Genomic DNA, 16684 nt, shown 5'->3' with positions numbered 1-16684 from the left:
GATGATGGAGTGGAGGACTGTGAAGGAGAAGCAATAAATGGACCCTTAGAGAAGGAGAAGCCAGTGAGGTCTTTGTAAGTCTGGGCAGACAGAGACTGTCATTGGGGTGATCTAAGAAAGTGACTGCAAGGCTGTGTAAGATCAGGATACAAAGGGTGACACAGTGAGTGACCTTTGAGAATTTTTGTGGCTCAGGATCCTGCTATGGGGTTGGGGAACATGCTGAAGACCAGGCCTACCATGGTTACAGTGCCTGCTGGGGCTCAGGACTTTTCTTCTTTGGTTCTGATGCCAGACTGTCACTCACAGACAGACTAGGAAAGGAGTCTTAGGGCATGGCTTGCAAAGCCTGACCCAGTCAGTGTGAGACTCTTAAAATCTCACATACATCCCCTGGATGTTCTTCTATAAGATGTTATGTTCTAATGGCATGCAGCAGTGTAAGCATGTAATCTCTGAACTCAGGAGGCTAAAGTTTGGGACCATCATGGACTTTACCACAGGAATGTGTTCCCCAAAAGAAAATACATACCCTTGGCATGACAAATAAGAGACTGGATTTACCTTGAGATTATTTGCATGAGCTTAAAAACATTGAAGTTGGTAACAACCGGGTTGCTTAGTAAACGTGTTACCATTGGTGTTCTCTTGTATGTGCCTGATGCCACAGTAGTGTCTCACAAGCTTTCCTGTCTAATTCATTCTTTGTGTTTTAAAGAAGACTGATTTGAAAATTATACCCATTTGTCTCCCAATTTGTGCTGCCATTGCAGCAGATATAAAGCAGCCTTGCCTAATGTCTCCTTCTCCTTGCCCCATGTTGAGGCGTGATTAGAGCAAGAGCAAGGGGCTAGGACAGTGGTGTCCTGGCCCACCTGGCTGTGCAGACCTGAGATCTTGACTTCACAAGTGAGTGTGTTTTGCACACCATTTCCCCAGTGCACCAAACCCTTTACCACAAGGCATGGCGGCTATTCAGATAAGAAACAGAGTATCACATGGACCTCCTCCAGTTGAGATTAGTATTATAGATTAGTTCTATCAAAGAAACCGAATGCTGGGTTTGAGGATCAGAGAGTGTTCTTAGTTCAGGAAGACTTGTGCTTTTGTTAGTAAAGTTTTATTGAAACTCAGCCATATCCATGTGTGCATAAGTTGTCATGGATACTCGGTTGGGCTACAGTGCAGATGCCAGTGTTGCTATGGTGACCACATGGCCTGGGAGCCTAAAATATTTACGGTCTGACTCTTTCCAGAGTAAGTGTGTCAAATTCTTTCCAGGAACCCCTGACTGGCACCCACATTTCTTTGTTGTGACCACAGTGAGGTTGACATCTCTTGTACCATTGTTAGTATTTGCTTCCTGATGTGGGCCCTTTATCCCATGCTTCCAGGCAGCTGACCTTGGATGCTCCTCCACACAGGCGCCCTGCCTTAATGACATAAGCACATGAGTCTCGTTTCTCAGCAAGACAGAGTAACTGACTTGCCCCCTCTCCATTCTCTAAAGAATGCTATGCTATTTCTAAAGGCTGGCTTCTGACATCCAAACCCAGAGCAGATCTTTAGTGTGGCCTTCAAGGCTGCTTTATCTCAGATGACTCCTCACGGTGCTCTGTAGTCCTGTGTCATTTTCCCTTGCCCTGGTCTGGCCAGAACTGTCCCCTGTTGTGTCTTTGCTTTTACACTATTGTGGCACCTTCTCCCACTCCATGTCTTTTAAAATCCAGTTCAGTTGTGTTGTGTCTCTGGTTTATTGTCGGTGTTTTCATTCCCTTGATTGCTCTGCCACTCTGTTGTGGTACTATAGCCTGTGTTGTTACTAAATGGCTTCATTCTACCATATATGGGTTGTCTCTTAATCACAGCCAATGCTTCTTGAACTGCCCACGCAGCAGGCACTGGGGTGTGTGGAATCAGATTAGACTGAAGAAAGCACACGGGTGGTGCATTCCGGTGATGATAATAGCTCCTTAACATATATCTACTGTGTGCTAGCTACAAGACTCCATTAGTGCTTTCAAGGACGTGCACTGTTGAACTTATGGCAAAGGCTTGGAAACAGGCTTTGACAGATTGGTTTGACTAAGTGCTGTCAAAGCCAGATTGGTGTAAGGCTAGCACTAAGAAGTCTGAGGCAGGAGGATCTCAAGTTTATAGCTAGATTGGACTACAGAGTATGTTCATGGCCAGGCTGGAATGGATATATCCATCCCCTGACAAGATCCTGTACCCCCAAATCAAGAGTGCCATATTGATCTCAAGGTTCTCCAGCTATAAAGCTATAGGGATAGACAGTGCTCTGTGCACACATGCCATAGGCACACACGCAACACCATCCACCTTCTTGGGTATGAGAATCATCACCTTTGAGGCAGAGGCCTCAGGAACAGCCACTGCCATTTGCTCAGAGCTCCCCCAGATGATTGCAGTACCCAGGCCCAGCTCCACCACCCAAGCCAGAATGAAAATGCGGACTCATCTCTTAGATGATGCCAGTCTTCCACCACTGCCCTAAGAATATGGAGTCTTGTTGAAGAGTGCTTGGTAACCTTCCCTGGGCTACTTCCTTAGAAAGTAGGGCAAGGATCAGACTTGCCTGCCGACAGGGCCATCCTGTCCCATAGTACTGATGTCAACAAGTACCAAAGACCTCCCTTTAGTCTGACTTCCCTTAACTGCAGTCAGCCCCAGAGTGACTCTGGCATCCTAGGAGTCATGGATCCTTGTCAACTGCAAACGGAGAGTGACTTGTACTTTGTATTGACTTAGAGGCAATGCCTTTCATCATCAGATGGTTGTGGATAGGAGGAAAGCCAGTGAAGTATGGGTTCTCCATGAGTCCTTGATCATCATTAGCAGGAGCAGAAGCAAGTAGGCAGGGGCCTTTTTATAATCTCAGACCCTCTGGCCTCACCATAAGCCTGTGGAATCAGAAGCATTAAGGAATTAAACACTGACACTCTTTGGGCCAAGTTTTGCCCAAACATTGAGAACCAGGCCTCAGGTTGATCATGGTCCAAGCATGTCCCTGTCCCTGATGGTATCATTTCAAGATGGGTACAGGTCTTTACAAACCTTATGCTGGTGATAGCTCAGTGGCAGAGTACTTGCATACTATGCAGGAGGTGTCAATAGTTTGCACAAGACTCTAGGTTATAGTCTCAGCACCACAAACAAAAACCATTAAAAAATAAAAATTGAATGTTCTTCATGCTACTAGGCTTTATTTCAGACTTTGTGTGTGTGTGTGTGTGTGCGTGTGTGTGTGTGTGTGTGTGTGTGTGTGTGTGTGTGCGCGCGTGCGCACGTCCGTGTCTGTGTGTCTGCGTTGCATATGAGTATATGTTGAGGCCAGGGATCTTCAGAAGTCATTCATCTAGATTTTTTGAGATAGGATCTCTCACTGGGACTCAGTAAGGAATCTAGGCCAGCTGGCCAGGGAACCTAGTGGTGTGCCTGCAGCTACTTCTCTGGCACTGGGATTCTAAGTGTGTACCTTCATGCCTGGCTTTGTATGTGATAGTTAGAAATTGAATTCGGGTCCTCATGATTGCTTAACAAACACTTCCCTAAATCATTGCCCAGCCCTGGGACTGTTTTTAACAAGAGTTTATGAGATGCAGAATTACAGATCTCTCCCTCCTTCTTTCCCTCCCTTCCTCCCTCCCTCCCTCCCTCCTTCCCTCCCTCTCTCCCTCCCTCCCTCCGTCCATCCTTCCTCCATCCTCTTAAAGTGGCAGAAACCTGACAGATCCTGCATGCTTCCCATACTAACTTCATTTCCACTTGGCCCAGGGGAAGGGCACTTCCTCTTTTCTTTTCCCCCTGGAGACGCTGCCCCTTTGTCTCTGTCTCCAATTATCCAGCTGTTTCCTTTAGTCCTGCTACCCATTAAATAAAGGCAGTCATTCCTTTCATCAGTCTGCTCCCTCAGCACTGGATTGTTCTCTGCCACATAAAAAGCCACAAGTGGCTTTTATGGCCTCATGCATACTTAATGAGTCCAGCATCTCAACATTGTGCTTTAAATGAGTAAAGACATTAGCCCCAGATCTAATTGATCCACACAGCACCATTCCAGCATGGCTATAGTACTTTAAGTGTTGGTCTAGACAAGCATCACTGGCTCCCACAAGAGGTGCAAAGAGGAAAAACCCTGGTCTTCCTCCTGGTCTGAAGCAGCATCAGAGCCCTGGCATGATCTGGATGTGGGAGAACTATTTTGTGTCTTACCTACTGCTGCCTGTATGCCCACCATGACCTTTACCTGGCATCAAAAACCCGCACCATGTGAGATAAAGATGGGCATGTTTGCTGAATTGGAGCTATTGTCAGGGTTCCAGAGTTCAGATATGCTGTCTTCTATGTCCATCCTCATGCCTCATGGCAGAAATAAAACGAGACTTTACTTTAGTCCCTCTTCCAGTGTGTAGCTGTCTACCACCATGGTGGAGGATATCACCTGCAGATCTACCTGTCGAGGCTTACATCTCAGGGCCCTGCGCTAAAGGCTACATTGCATCCTGCAGTGTTGGGAGGCAGGCAACCTTCTGTGTTATTGCCTAGTGAAAGGATGCTTAGGTCACTCGGGATGATGCCTTGGAGTCCCCATCTTCTTCCTTCCTTTCTCTTTTTACTTACTGGCCTTTGTGAAGTAGCAGCTTCTTTGTTCCACCATGTGGTACCCACCGTCACATTCTGCCTATCCATAGGTCTGAAACAAAGAAGCTAAGTGTCTGAACTAAAACTTTCCAAACAAGCCCAAGTAGACCTTCCTTTATCTTGTTGTCTTAGGTATTTTGTCACAGCAGTGGGATGTTAAGACACCTTCGTCTCTTCTGCTGCTGGTGCCTGTCACTCTCACCTGACTGGTCCTTCTCATCCAGCCCTTTCTGGGGTCTTTCCAGACTCACCAGGTGGTTCTCCACCTCTAGGGCCTTTAGACCACCTGCACACCACCTCACCTATTTAAAGCCAGAGCATTTATTTGGTCTACCATGCATGCTTTTGTTTCAGCAGAAAGAAGTGAATAATGGAAGCTTTTCTTTTCCTTTGCCCAGAGCTTTCAGAAACAACTTTGGGAGCATTTTAGAGCCCTTGTAATCAGGCCAGGACCTGTTTATCTTCTGTTCTCAACAACTGCAAGCTGGTATTCCCAGACAGGAGCCATCTAATCTCATAGTGGGGGCTGAGTGAGTTGTGGGTTGGCCTTGGCAGAAAGGCACAGTGGAATTTGAACCTGAATGGGAACCTTGGTGATCAAGGGTATGACAGAAGCTTCAAAGCTGTGCTGTGGGGCTGGCCCATGGAATAGTGCTGAAGGAAAGATCCCCATGATGTGTCATCGCCTTAGCAGCCTGCCTCTCACTTTCCTTCTAGTCAGCTGGGGATGAGATTCAAAACTACCCAGGGGCCCAGCTGGGTCACAAATGCTGCAGGAGCCCAGGTGCTCACTGAGAGCTTCAGCTCTTCCTATGGGGCTGAGATTCTCCGGGCTCTGGGGCTTTAAATACATGTACTGAAAGGAGCAGCAACCTGGCCACACTTTTGACAGTGGCAGCACACAGGGACATATAGTTATCATAGTCACAGGTAGCAGGGTTGTGCTTAGATACCAGCAGACAGCTGGAAGGCCATGGAGGCTTTGGTGTTTATAGCTGTGTCCCTTTGTGTCATCTTAGAGGAAGACTAGCTCCCAGGGACTCTCCTCCCTGTCCTTCCTTCCTATTGAAGGCTCATACCCACCTGGTCAGCAGATTTGGTGCAGTCTGCCTGAAATAAGCTACACCCCTCCTACCTTTCTTGTCTGTCACTGAGTGCTGATGAGGGCTCTCATATATGCCCTCCCCAACACCTCCATAAAAGCCTGGTTGTTTTGTCCAGTGGAATTCATTTCTTCATTCTTCCAGCATTCCTTTCCCATACTTGGTGTGATACTTAAGCTTTTAAAACCTTTTGCACACAGGGGACCACAGAAATTACTAGTGTTCATAATGGTTACAGCTTATCCTTTCCTAGCACACACACATGTATGGTTTAGATTATCCTGGCACCAGCTCTTCCTGCCATTTCACAGGTGAGCATGCTAAAGCATACAGTAATTTGGTTACCCGAGTTAGGATGGACCCATATGATACCTGGCCTGGCCCTCGTACTTCCTTACTACTCTGTACCATACTGCCATGAATTTGAAGGCCAGGAGATTTGCACCATTATTTTAGTGTTCATATCATCACATTAGAGCTGTTAGGATTCTGATTGCTCAGAATGAAAGCCGAGGGAGGGTAATTGAGCTGGCTAGGGACTCGGCAGATTAAGGGAATAGCAAGGATTCCCCTCTGCTTTCTCTCTCCATGCCTTGCACTTCTGCCACCACACTGCACGATTGCCCTGGTCCTCACAGTCATGTTTCTCGCTTATGATCTGTGTCAGACCTCCACTCAGCCAGAACTGATGCCCTCATAGTACATACCTTTCCTCAAAGTGTTCTTCCCTGCCCATTGAGGGCCTCGATCATCTGCCAGATGCCTCATGACAGGGACAGCTGTCTTCCTGTGACACAGGTCATGGTTCCCACAAATGGGGAGGGACTCCATCTTTCCTCCAATAAGCCTTATGATAATGTATCACTATTGGCCCGCTGGGGTGGAGTGTGCTCTGTGAATGTGATTTCTTATCAATAGATGTTCTAGTTGTGAGTGTGTGTACTGTCCTGCCAGGTGGCCTTTTAAGGCCAGGTGTGCTCATTTTTCTGTCCTTTTCATCCAGGCCATTGCCAGGCAAACAGCAAATGTTTACTAAATATTGTTGAACAAATACAGGCAGACAGGAATACAAAGGAGGGAGAAAATATAAAAATATCTCATAAAAATCTCCTCAGCAGGGCTATGGTACTTAGAACACTCAGGAGGGATTTGTTGTTGTTTGTTTGTTTGTGTTATCAGATATCCTTTAGGCAAACCTGTATCATTTAGAAACTTCCAGAAGGAAGTAGAGCTAAATATGATGCCACTACCAGGTCTGTTTGTGGCAGTCTGTGATCCCAGCTGTCTGGAAAGCTGAAGGAGGAGGACCAAATATGTTCAAGACTTATCTGGCTTATAGAGTGAGTACAAAGCCTGCCCGGCCTACAGAGAGTGCGTTCAAGGTCATCCTGGCCTACTGAGATGCTGTCTCAAAACAAAAAATAAAAAGAATTCTGGGAATGTAGCTCAGTGGCAGTGTGTTTCCCCAGCATGTTGAGAGCTTGAGTTCTGTCCCTAGTAACAGAAAAAGAATGGATGTGGATGGGTGGATATGTGAATGCATATATTCTACTGAGCTAACCTTGCTGGTCTGCTTTGCTACTTGGGTGGTTTTAGCTGATATCTTGATAAAGAGCCTCTGGTTCCTATGTTCTTGAGCATAGCACAGACTTCATATACAGCATACATTTGGGAAAGTGTAACCTATGGATTTTGAGACTTATTCAGGAGGACTTCATTGGTCCCCTCCATGAAGTAGATGGAACTCTTGAAGATGGAGACAGATATTGAGAAAAGTCATCTTTGATACTAGGGAAGTGAATTCTTTGGTTAAATTATGGTTGTCAAACGAATGGGATGTTTATCCGATTCATTGGGTTTTTATTTGTCTTTTGTACCTGGTGTCACATTGCCAGGCAGATGGGAGGGTTCAGGAAGAGCAGGGAGGTGTCTTGGGTGTCTCCTGAGACGGACTTTGAAATTTCCTTTTGCCATTCTCAGGTGAGCGTGTTGACCACCCTGGAACGCAGGTTCAACCTTCAGAGTGCTGATGTAGGTGTGATCGCCAGCAGCTTCGAGATTGGGAACCTGGCGCTAATTCTCTTCGTGAGCTACTTCGGAGCACGTGGGCACCGGCCGCGCCTTATCGGCTGTGGCGGCATCGTCATGGCCCTGGGTGCACTGCTGTCAGCACTGCCGGAGTTCCTCACCCACCAGTACAAGTATGAGGCTGGCGAGATCCGCTGGGGCGCCGAGGGCCGTGATGTCTGCGCCAGCAATGGCTCCAGCAGTGATGAGGGGCCTGACCCTGACCTTATCTGCCGTAACCGGACAGCCACCAACATGATGTACTTGCTGCTCATTGGGGCTCAGGTGCTCCTGGGCATCGGTGCTACCCCCGTGCAGCCCCTGGGGGTCTCCTACATTGACGACCACGTGCGGCGGAAGGACTCCTCGCTCTACATAGGTAGGCACTGCCACTCCCGTATGTGTTGGGTGTAGAGGTGCAAAATTGGGACCCAGCTTCATAGAACTGGCTAACCGTCTCCGGAGTTTTGAAACACATGGATACCCAAGTTGGATTACCCTGAATTTTTCACAGGTTTGATGCAGGGGCCACCCAACTATATAGCACTTTTGAAAATCTTTAAAGCAATGCTTAGATGCTGCCTGTATCTTACCAGACCTTGCAGGGGAAGAGTTAGTCTGGCTGGGTTTGGGGTTGATTGGCTTTCTTAGTACAAGTGCGTGTGCGTGTGCATACGTGTGTGTGTGTGTGTGTGTGTGTGTGTGTGTGTGTGTGTGTGTGTGTTGTGGTACAGAGGGATTTAGGGCTGTCTATTGTTCACCAAGATATAATTGGGGGTCTTCTTTTAGGAAACCCAAACTCTGAAGAACCAAACCTTTACCTTTTAGTTATTTTTCCCCCTTTGTTAGACCTAAACAGAGGCGATTGATTGCATTGCCAGCATTTGGTATAACCCAAAGCTGGTAACTTCTGATAATGTTTTCTCTATCAGTCTGCCCAGGTCATGAGTTTTTAGGAAGAAATGAAGTATGTGCAAACTTTAAAAACTATTTTCTGCTGCAGTGGTTTCTGATATTTTATACTGGAAAGATGGAATAGCCCCAAGGTCTAGGGTTTCAAGACACAGCTAAGTGGCAATTTGCTCATGTGACAAATGGTGTCCTTGACCATGTACTGGTGGACAGTTGAATGGTCCCTTGCCAAGTATCTCCAGTCCTGACTTACTAAGTGTAATTTTGCCTCCAGTGAAGACATTCCCAGCCACGGAGTGTGGAACTGTGAAAATGATCTCGCCTGGGCAAGTGTGGTGTCACATGGCAGCAGTGCGCCTTGAGGTATAAAGCTAATTATATAGGCTTAAGTGAAAATAGAATTTGAACCAAATTCTAGAAAAACTTCCTATCTACCAGGCTTCTACTTTATATAGCCTGAGGGTTTTTAGATAGGATAGCTGGTAACAGCTAGCTACCCAGAGGCTCGCCATAGAATTGATGCCTTGATTGAACAGTGTATTATACATAGATATGAGACCTATATGTGAGAGTTCTAGGTGGGAAAAGTAGACAGTGCACTTTCCTATCCAGAGGTGGAACAAAGCAGACCTAGTTAGGGCCTGATTGCGTGACAAAGCTTAGGACTGTTGAGATACAGATGCACAGTCCTGCCCCCTCTCTCCATATGGTTAAGGCTCCTGTTGGGCCTGGGCAGAGTCCCACTGACATGGCAACTGAAGTGACCCTTTACTTCGTGCTTCTGTTAAGCCAGTATGTTCCTAAAGTGGTATCCAGACCTCAAACTAGATGATCGGTCTTCTGTTTGACTGACGTCATCCCAGGACCCTGGGAAAGTCGTTTTCTGGTTGTAGTAACAGATCATACCACTTAGAAGAGAACGGGCAATAAAACATTCAAAAATCTCTCCCTAGAAGTCATCCCAGAAATCTTACCAGTTCCCAGTTACTTAGGTTTAGAGGTTCTAGAACATTCCCTCAACCCCTTTTCTTCAGGAAATGTTCTCGGATGAGTCACTCTCTGATATTTCTCCCACTGGGTGGAGTTTGAGTTGTATGATAAGAGGACATTTGGGTTTGGAAGGTGAGACATAGACCCAAGAGAAGTAGGAACAATCAAGACAAGGTACATTTTTGAATTCTCTTGTCTGGTCCATGAGATTTGTAGTGAGTTTTTGATAAGAAAACTGTTTCAGCCAAATTTTGACTTGGGCTTCTCTTACCTTCTATGGAAGAGTTAGTCGAGTGTTATTTTTGCACAATACACAGATATTGTAGTGCTCTGGTCTGTCTGACCAAATTCTAAAACAGAGTCATGCACAGCAGATAGCTGTTCCGGGTCTCTCTGAAATAGTTTCATGGGACTATTTAGAGGGAGTATCCAAGACCAAGCCCTTCTTTCTGCACAGATTGGCCTCCATGGGTGGCTTTTTATTGAATTCTCTGGGAGCAGTTTCAGAAGGCCCTAGCATATGCAGAGAATAGCTAGTGCATTCATTTATGGCAGGAGCTATAAAGACATGGCCATGGCCATGAGATGGTTGTAGCATTTATCTATTCTAATCAGGCCCTAGTTCTGGAAGCCACTTAACTTTGCTTTTAAAAGTATTCGAGGGAGCCCCCTGCAGAGAGGAGAGCTGCTAGAAAGAAATGGAGCTTTGACTATAGGTAGAGATAGGAATTGTCATGGAAAAGAATATCTGTTACCCCTGATTCCATCTCCAGAGTAGCTGGTCTAGAGGGATCCCTTGGACAACATGCCTAGTTGTCATGGATTGGAGACAGAAACAATGTACATAGTATACATGGAAAATAATGGCTTACTTCCCAGTAATCCTTCATGTGTGGGCCTGGAGGGCCAGGCTGCACTATCTAGGCTGCAGACCATCAGAGACCAGACCTTCTGTAGTTGTCTGCATAGTAGGTCACCAGATGGGTGCTGGCCACACATCCACAGCCAGGTCACAGACTCCTGCATCCAGACTAAAGTGAAGCAGTTCCATTGACATCCCTCCAGCGTTTTCTACTAAAATGGTTGTTTCCACTGACTCTTGTGGCTGCACTGTTGCCAAGCTCCTGTATTCCTACACAGGCCATTCACAAGGCCAGCTCTGTTCTGAAGCCAGTCTTTTCTAGAGTGGAGAAGGGAGTTGAGGGTGCTCATTACCAGGGGACAAAACTGGATGAATGGGGACTCAGCTCTTCTGGCAGCCTTTTCAATATATTTCAATACAGCAGCATGTGGGGCTCAACCTCATAGGATGGCCGGATAATGGCCTGTGGGTGGCGCGTGGCACTCTTTGTTCTCATGGGGACTGAACAGGCAGGGTGGCGGTAGGAACCCTTTGAACCCTTCTGAGGTCCAAGAGTCAACTCTTTAGGAATCCAGTCATGTCTTAGCTCTATGGCATGACCATCCATTAGCCTAGTTCTCTTAGCTGGCCTTTTGTCTTTCCAAGTTCAAAACATGTCAAGTGATATTTGCTTTTTATGGTCATATAAATAAGATGCTGTAATGGACTTACTTTACTGCTGCCTTTTACTAGGTTGTTACTTCACATTGTTATTGCTTTAGTTTTTTAGGAGAAGCGAGGTAAAATGTGAATGATAACTTTAAAAATATAACTAGAAAAGGTGTTACACATTTACTATTGGCAATTTTGTAAATTAAAAAAAAAAGAGTAATGAGAGACTAGTTGCTCCTGGCTTTATGGTATATATAATTCCTGCCTCTTTTTCTGCACTGATATGCTTTCAGCAAAAGTGTACTTATAATGAAGATTTTGTAATTTCATTTCTCTTAATATTTCATGAGCGTTTTGCTACCACATTACTAAATATTCTTCTATGTCTCCATCTGCATACACAATTTTCCCTTGTGAACACACAGCACACTAGTAATATTATGTTGTTAGAAAGGAGCTTTCAGTATTTTTGCTGGTATAAGTGGAGGAGATGGGGTAGCCTGTGATTCCTAGAGGTTAAGTGACTTGTCAAAACTCATTTGATCTGGGTGTTGGCTGGGCTCCGGGTGGGAGAGAGCCATATATTCCAGGTGGATCTGATACCCATTCAGGGGGCTGTGGTTAGTTGGTGGGGGTGTGGTTCAGTGTCAAGGAAGAGTCAAGGAGTTTCACCAGAGAGCTTGAAGCCTTTAGGAAATGCCAAGAGCCTTGAAGGTGGAAGAGATGGGACAGTGTTTGGAGTCTAATGTGTGAGGTGCTGCTGGCCTGAATAATGGGAAAAGGGGCATCTTTCCAGGCTTCCTTCATGGTAACATAATGATAGCTCAGTCAGCAAAGTGCTTGCTTTGTAAGAATGAGGAGCTGAGTTTGATCTTCAGACATCATATTTAAAATATGCCCTGGCTTGTCAACATGTAATTGTGATGCCGGTGAGGCAGAGACGGGTGAATCCTAAGGGTTCTTTGACCAGGCAACCTAGCTAACTTGACAAGTTCCAGGCCAGTGAGAGACATCACAAACATACGAGTTGCTAGTGCCTGAGGAGGGACACTCAAGGTTGTCCTCTGGCTTGTATGCACATACAGGAGCACACATGTATACACACACATATACACACACACAGAGAGTTGTTGCTCAGTGGTAGGATACTTATCTAGCATGTGCAAGGCTGAGAGCTTGACCCTGCGTGCCATAAAACAGACAAAAACAGCACTCCCCTTATCCCCCAAAGTGAACATTAGCATGGGAAACACAGTGTCCACTGGAACTCCTCCTGTTTACTGTGTGCTCATTAGTTGGGGAAGTGGGCTATCTGCATGATTTTCCCCATGTGTGATATAGTTTTAATGATGTAGATTGGGGTCAATGTGAAGCTGATCATTTTGAACTGTGCAAGTGTGTTTGGCAGATTCATGCGTAATACTAGAATACAAAGAGGAAGATGCAGACATAGGTGTGGCTGCCGAGTCTCCCGAGAGTGGCTGTTCTGGAAGGAATGGGAATCCAGCTGGAGGAAAGTGGCTGTCCAGGGCTTCTTGCAGTGGCTGCATGGTGGGAAGGAGAAACCCTGGCAGTGTGCTTGATTACACAGGACAATTGCTCTGAGCTCAGTGGCACATCTATTAGACCCAATGTGTCATGTTTTCTTTGTTATCACTTATATGAAAACTCAGAGCGGCCCTCCATGTTTCAGCTAATGATGCAAAGAAAATTATTCTCAGATTTCATCTGCCAAGTGTTAGTTTAGTACAAAGGTCACAAGCATACCAGGCAGGCACCAAAGAGAACCACTTTGCTTTTGGAGCCCTGGGAGCAAAGAGTTATTTTGCTTCTGATGAGTTTTTATTTTAACTTGACATTGGGTAAAATGTGTTTTAATTCTCCAAAGAGTGTGGGTCGGGTATGGATCAAATACATCATGACTGCAATTCTTCTAAAAGAAATAATTGAAAAGCTGTTCCTCCAGGGAGCAAGCATAGCTCATTATATTCTTACAACTACATTGATATTGAAGTTTCTCTCACTAATTTCTAAGTGGCACTGGAAGTGGTCAGCTTGTTTTGGCCATGTTCCAGTCTGTCATCCAGGCTGCTGGTAATGTACCATTTCACTGTGTTTTGGCAGTATATTAAGTGTAGTCCTTATCTGGTGCTTCCATATCGCCTGGGCTGGTAGCTGTTTCTCATTCCTTTCTAGATGAATATATTTCACATTCAGTGGCTCATGGCTTCATGGTCATACTTACCACTGGGGTTACTTTGGGCATTCTGAGTTAGGCTTCTTCATTCATTTCAAGATTTGAGTTCTGGTTGTCCTGTGTACATCACTCCTGTAGATTGGCTTGGTTTCCTGTAGCTATGAACCCATAACTTTACCGGGTTACCATGGGATCAGGTAAGCACACTGTCCCTAAGCAACAAGAAGTGTGTATCCAAAGGGGAGGGCGGAATCAATTCATTTCCACATCTAGAAACAGAGGCATGGATAAGTGACAGGCTTATCTGGCTTGAGGACAGGACTTTGGACGAGAGTCCCTGGGCCCTCGTTTTCAGCAGTGGGTATGGTCCATCATGCAGAGCTGAGAGCTCTTCAGTCCTGAATGAAACCACTGTAGACCTTTTCCCACAGATGCACTTTGGTGCCTCATCTCAGTCTCAGGATGCATGGGGGGCAAGTCTATGTTAATTTAGAAATACTCCAGAGCAGGGCGTTCTGAATTCTGACATATTGCTTCTTAATTTGGGAGGATATAGATTCAATTAAAAAAAGATCAATTCCTGTCTTAACAAAATTAGGGGGAAATGACATGAGCAATTTATAATTTAAAAACCTGTTGAAAAGTACAGTCAGTATTTATTTAGGTATATTTCATTTCAGTTGTTTCTATGTAAACATTTTTGCTTAGCTATGGTCATTCTATAAATAAACCTATGTTTTTATCATTTGTCAAATTCAGGTCTAGCAGCCATTATCCTAAGGACTGCTACAGATTTTGGTTTTGCAAATTTGGGGATATTTGCTTAGATTTTATGACTAAGCAGTTCTGATCCAAAATTCTAAACTCTAACATGTTCTGACACCCAAGGCTTGAGTGCCAGCATAATTTTGGAGCACAGTGGATTTGGGGTTTTTGGAATAGGGCTAATCAACCTATATAAACTTTTTTATAGCATTAATGATGTATTTATTTACATAATCACATGATCTTTTGTCATTCTAGAGATGTTATAATTTGCTCTTTGTTCATTGAGGTGATAAATATTTATGAAACTTTAGCCTTATCCCCATTAACCAGAAACTGTTCAAGCTCCAGTTGTATCATATTATCATCAGTGAGATTTGAAAACATGCTACTGTAGCTCTTTCCAAAAGATAAAGGAATACTGCATCAGTGCATCAGGCAAACAGGCTTTACTGCAGCTGATGCTCCAGTGCTGTATTCTAAGTGCTGTGCTAACAAATGAGCTGAGTCAACTCTGTAACTTTGGGTATCCATGCAAAACGCCAGTTTATCCAAATCTACTGGTGTGATCATTATCATCATCATTATTATTTTAATATATCTTTATTTTTGTCTAATGAATGTGCTGCCTGAATGTATTTCTGTTCACCATCTGTGTGCCTGCTCCCTGTGGAGGTCAGAACTGGGCATCAGATCCCTTGGGATACCAGTTACAGGTGGCTGTAATTCACTGAGTGGGTGCTGAAAATTGATCCCCCATTCTCTGCAAGAGCAGCCAGTGCTTTAAGCCATTGAGCCATCCTCCACCCCGCCCCAGAGCCGCTGAATTTTTTTTTTTTTAGAGAGTCTAGAGATACATGGTTTTCCAAACAGACAACATTGCCAACTCATTGAACTCCCTCGGCCTTTGATTAAATAATTGACAAAACAACTTAAGGTAAGAATGCGTGCCTTTAGCTCGTGGTTTGAGAGGACAAAGTCCATTGTGATGATGAAGGTGTGGTGGTGGCTGGAGGAGTGTGCACTTTTCAACTACTCACTTCTTGGTAAAACAGGAAGTTGAGACAGAACAGGAAGTGGGGTTGGGCCTTAAAAAACCTCAAGGTCTGCCTCCCCAGCAACCTACTTTCACAAGGTTCCACAACTTCCCCACACAGTGCCACTTGCCTTTAGGAGATATTTCATATTTAAACACCATAAGCCAATCAACACAGGTAGCTTGAATCAGGACTGCTGGCAGGGATGAGGGAGACTGCTCATGGGCTTTTCTGTTGCTGATCAGACCACCACCATGCCTAATGCCTTATAAAAATAAGAAAGATGAGCCAATTATGACACAAAGTGTGAAAAGGGAACAAACCATTTCTCAAAACTGAAGGGGACCCAATAAAGAAAAGGGCTACAGTTCCCTAAAGGAAGCACTGGAATGCAGAAGGAATCCCGTGTGGATTGATTGGAGCTTCAGTGTCTATTGGGTGGATGGCTGTGTTTTTGCAAAGAGACATTCAAATATAGCAGTGAAGTGAGTGTTAGACAGGATATAAGACTGGAAAGTTCCAGGAGGACCTGGGGAGGTACAGATTCCTGCAAAGCAGTTTCCTTCCTCCAGAATATCAAAGACTGACTTTCTGCACCACCCTCTTACTGCACCTGGTTCAGGAATACAGATCTATTATCTTTCCCTTCAATTGTAGCATGGGCATTGTTCTCAAATAAAAGATTTTAGATAGCTCTCCACAACAGGTATATTTTGTATCTAGTTTATTTCTTAGACAATTTGCTTTTCTAAGAACAGTCTTGACTTTCTTTGTGTTCTTTTCACCCTCAGAAGCATCCTGTAAGAATTGATGGAGTGAAGAGCTTGGTTTATGGAAAGTAATGCTGTTTGCTGTTGTTGGTACTGTGACTTGGGTTAACAATCCTTGCTTGCTGGAGAAGTATTGAGAGAATATTACAGACACTTGCTGGAGTCTATTTTTCCATTGTCTTCTTCTTATGCAAGGAATAGTCTCTCCTATCCCAGGGGGTTACTGTGAGCTACATGAGTGATCATGTGTTCCAGGCATGGTCAATTATGACACAAAGGCTCTGATCTACAGCAATTGGCCCATGAGTAGATCAATCAGAATCTACTCGGGACTCAGGCACATACTGATCACATTCGTTCTTGGATAACTAACAGAAAGAACCCAAAATGCACAAGGAGTCCAATGTTCATCTTGGCTACAATAGGCAGAAGAAATAAGGGCAGCACCAGAGAGAGCAGACCAGAATCATAGGGTGGAAGAGTGCCCTGGGTCTGGCTTTTCCTGAAGCTAGAGTGCAGCCCTCGGAATCCTAGTTGCTTGGTTATGTAAATAATCTTACCTAACACTTGCAGTAGAGGCAAGATCCCACATCTTTAAGCTTTAACATTACTATGTCATGTAGGACTTGAGTTGGATTGCTTTCCTCTTGAGATTCAACCAGGCA

At 44.9% G+C, this 16684-nt stretch overlaps 1 protein-coding gene across 2 annotated transcripts in view; it reads left to right on the top strand.

Moving 5' to 3' along the window:
• Slco3a1 (solute carrier organic anion transporter family member 3A1) overlaps window positions 1-16684 on the top strand; it is a 272508-nt gene that overhangs the window by 48145 nt on the left and 207679 nt on the right. For both annotated transcript variants that reach the window (XM_051206637.1, XM_051206636.1), the window contains exon 2: window positions 7749-8214. In XM_051206637.1, coding sequence (XP_051062594.1) covers window positions 7749-8214 — 466 coding nt within the window. The remainder of the gene's footprint in view (window positions 1-7748; window positions 8215-16684) is intronic.

Source organism: Phodopus roborovskii, unplaced genomic scaffold, assembly GCF_943737965.1.
Source record: "Phodopus roborovskii unplaced genomic scaffold, PHOROB, whole genome shotgun sequence".
Classification (NCBI taxonomy): domain Eukaryota; kingdom Metazoa; phylum Chordata; class Mammalia; order Rodentia; family Cricetidae; genus Phodopus; species Phodopus roborovskii.
Note: the sequence above shows the minus strand (reverse complement) of the source record. Positions and strands in the feature narration are given on the sequence as shown.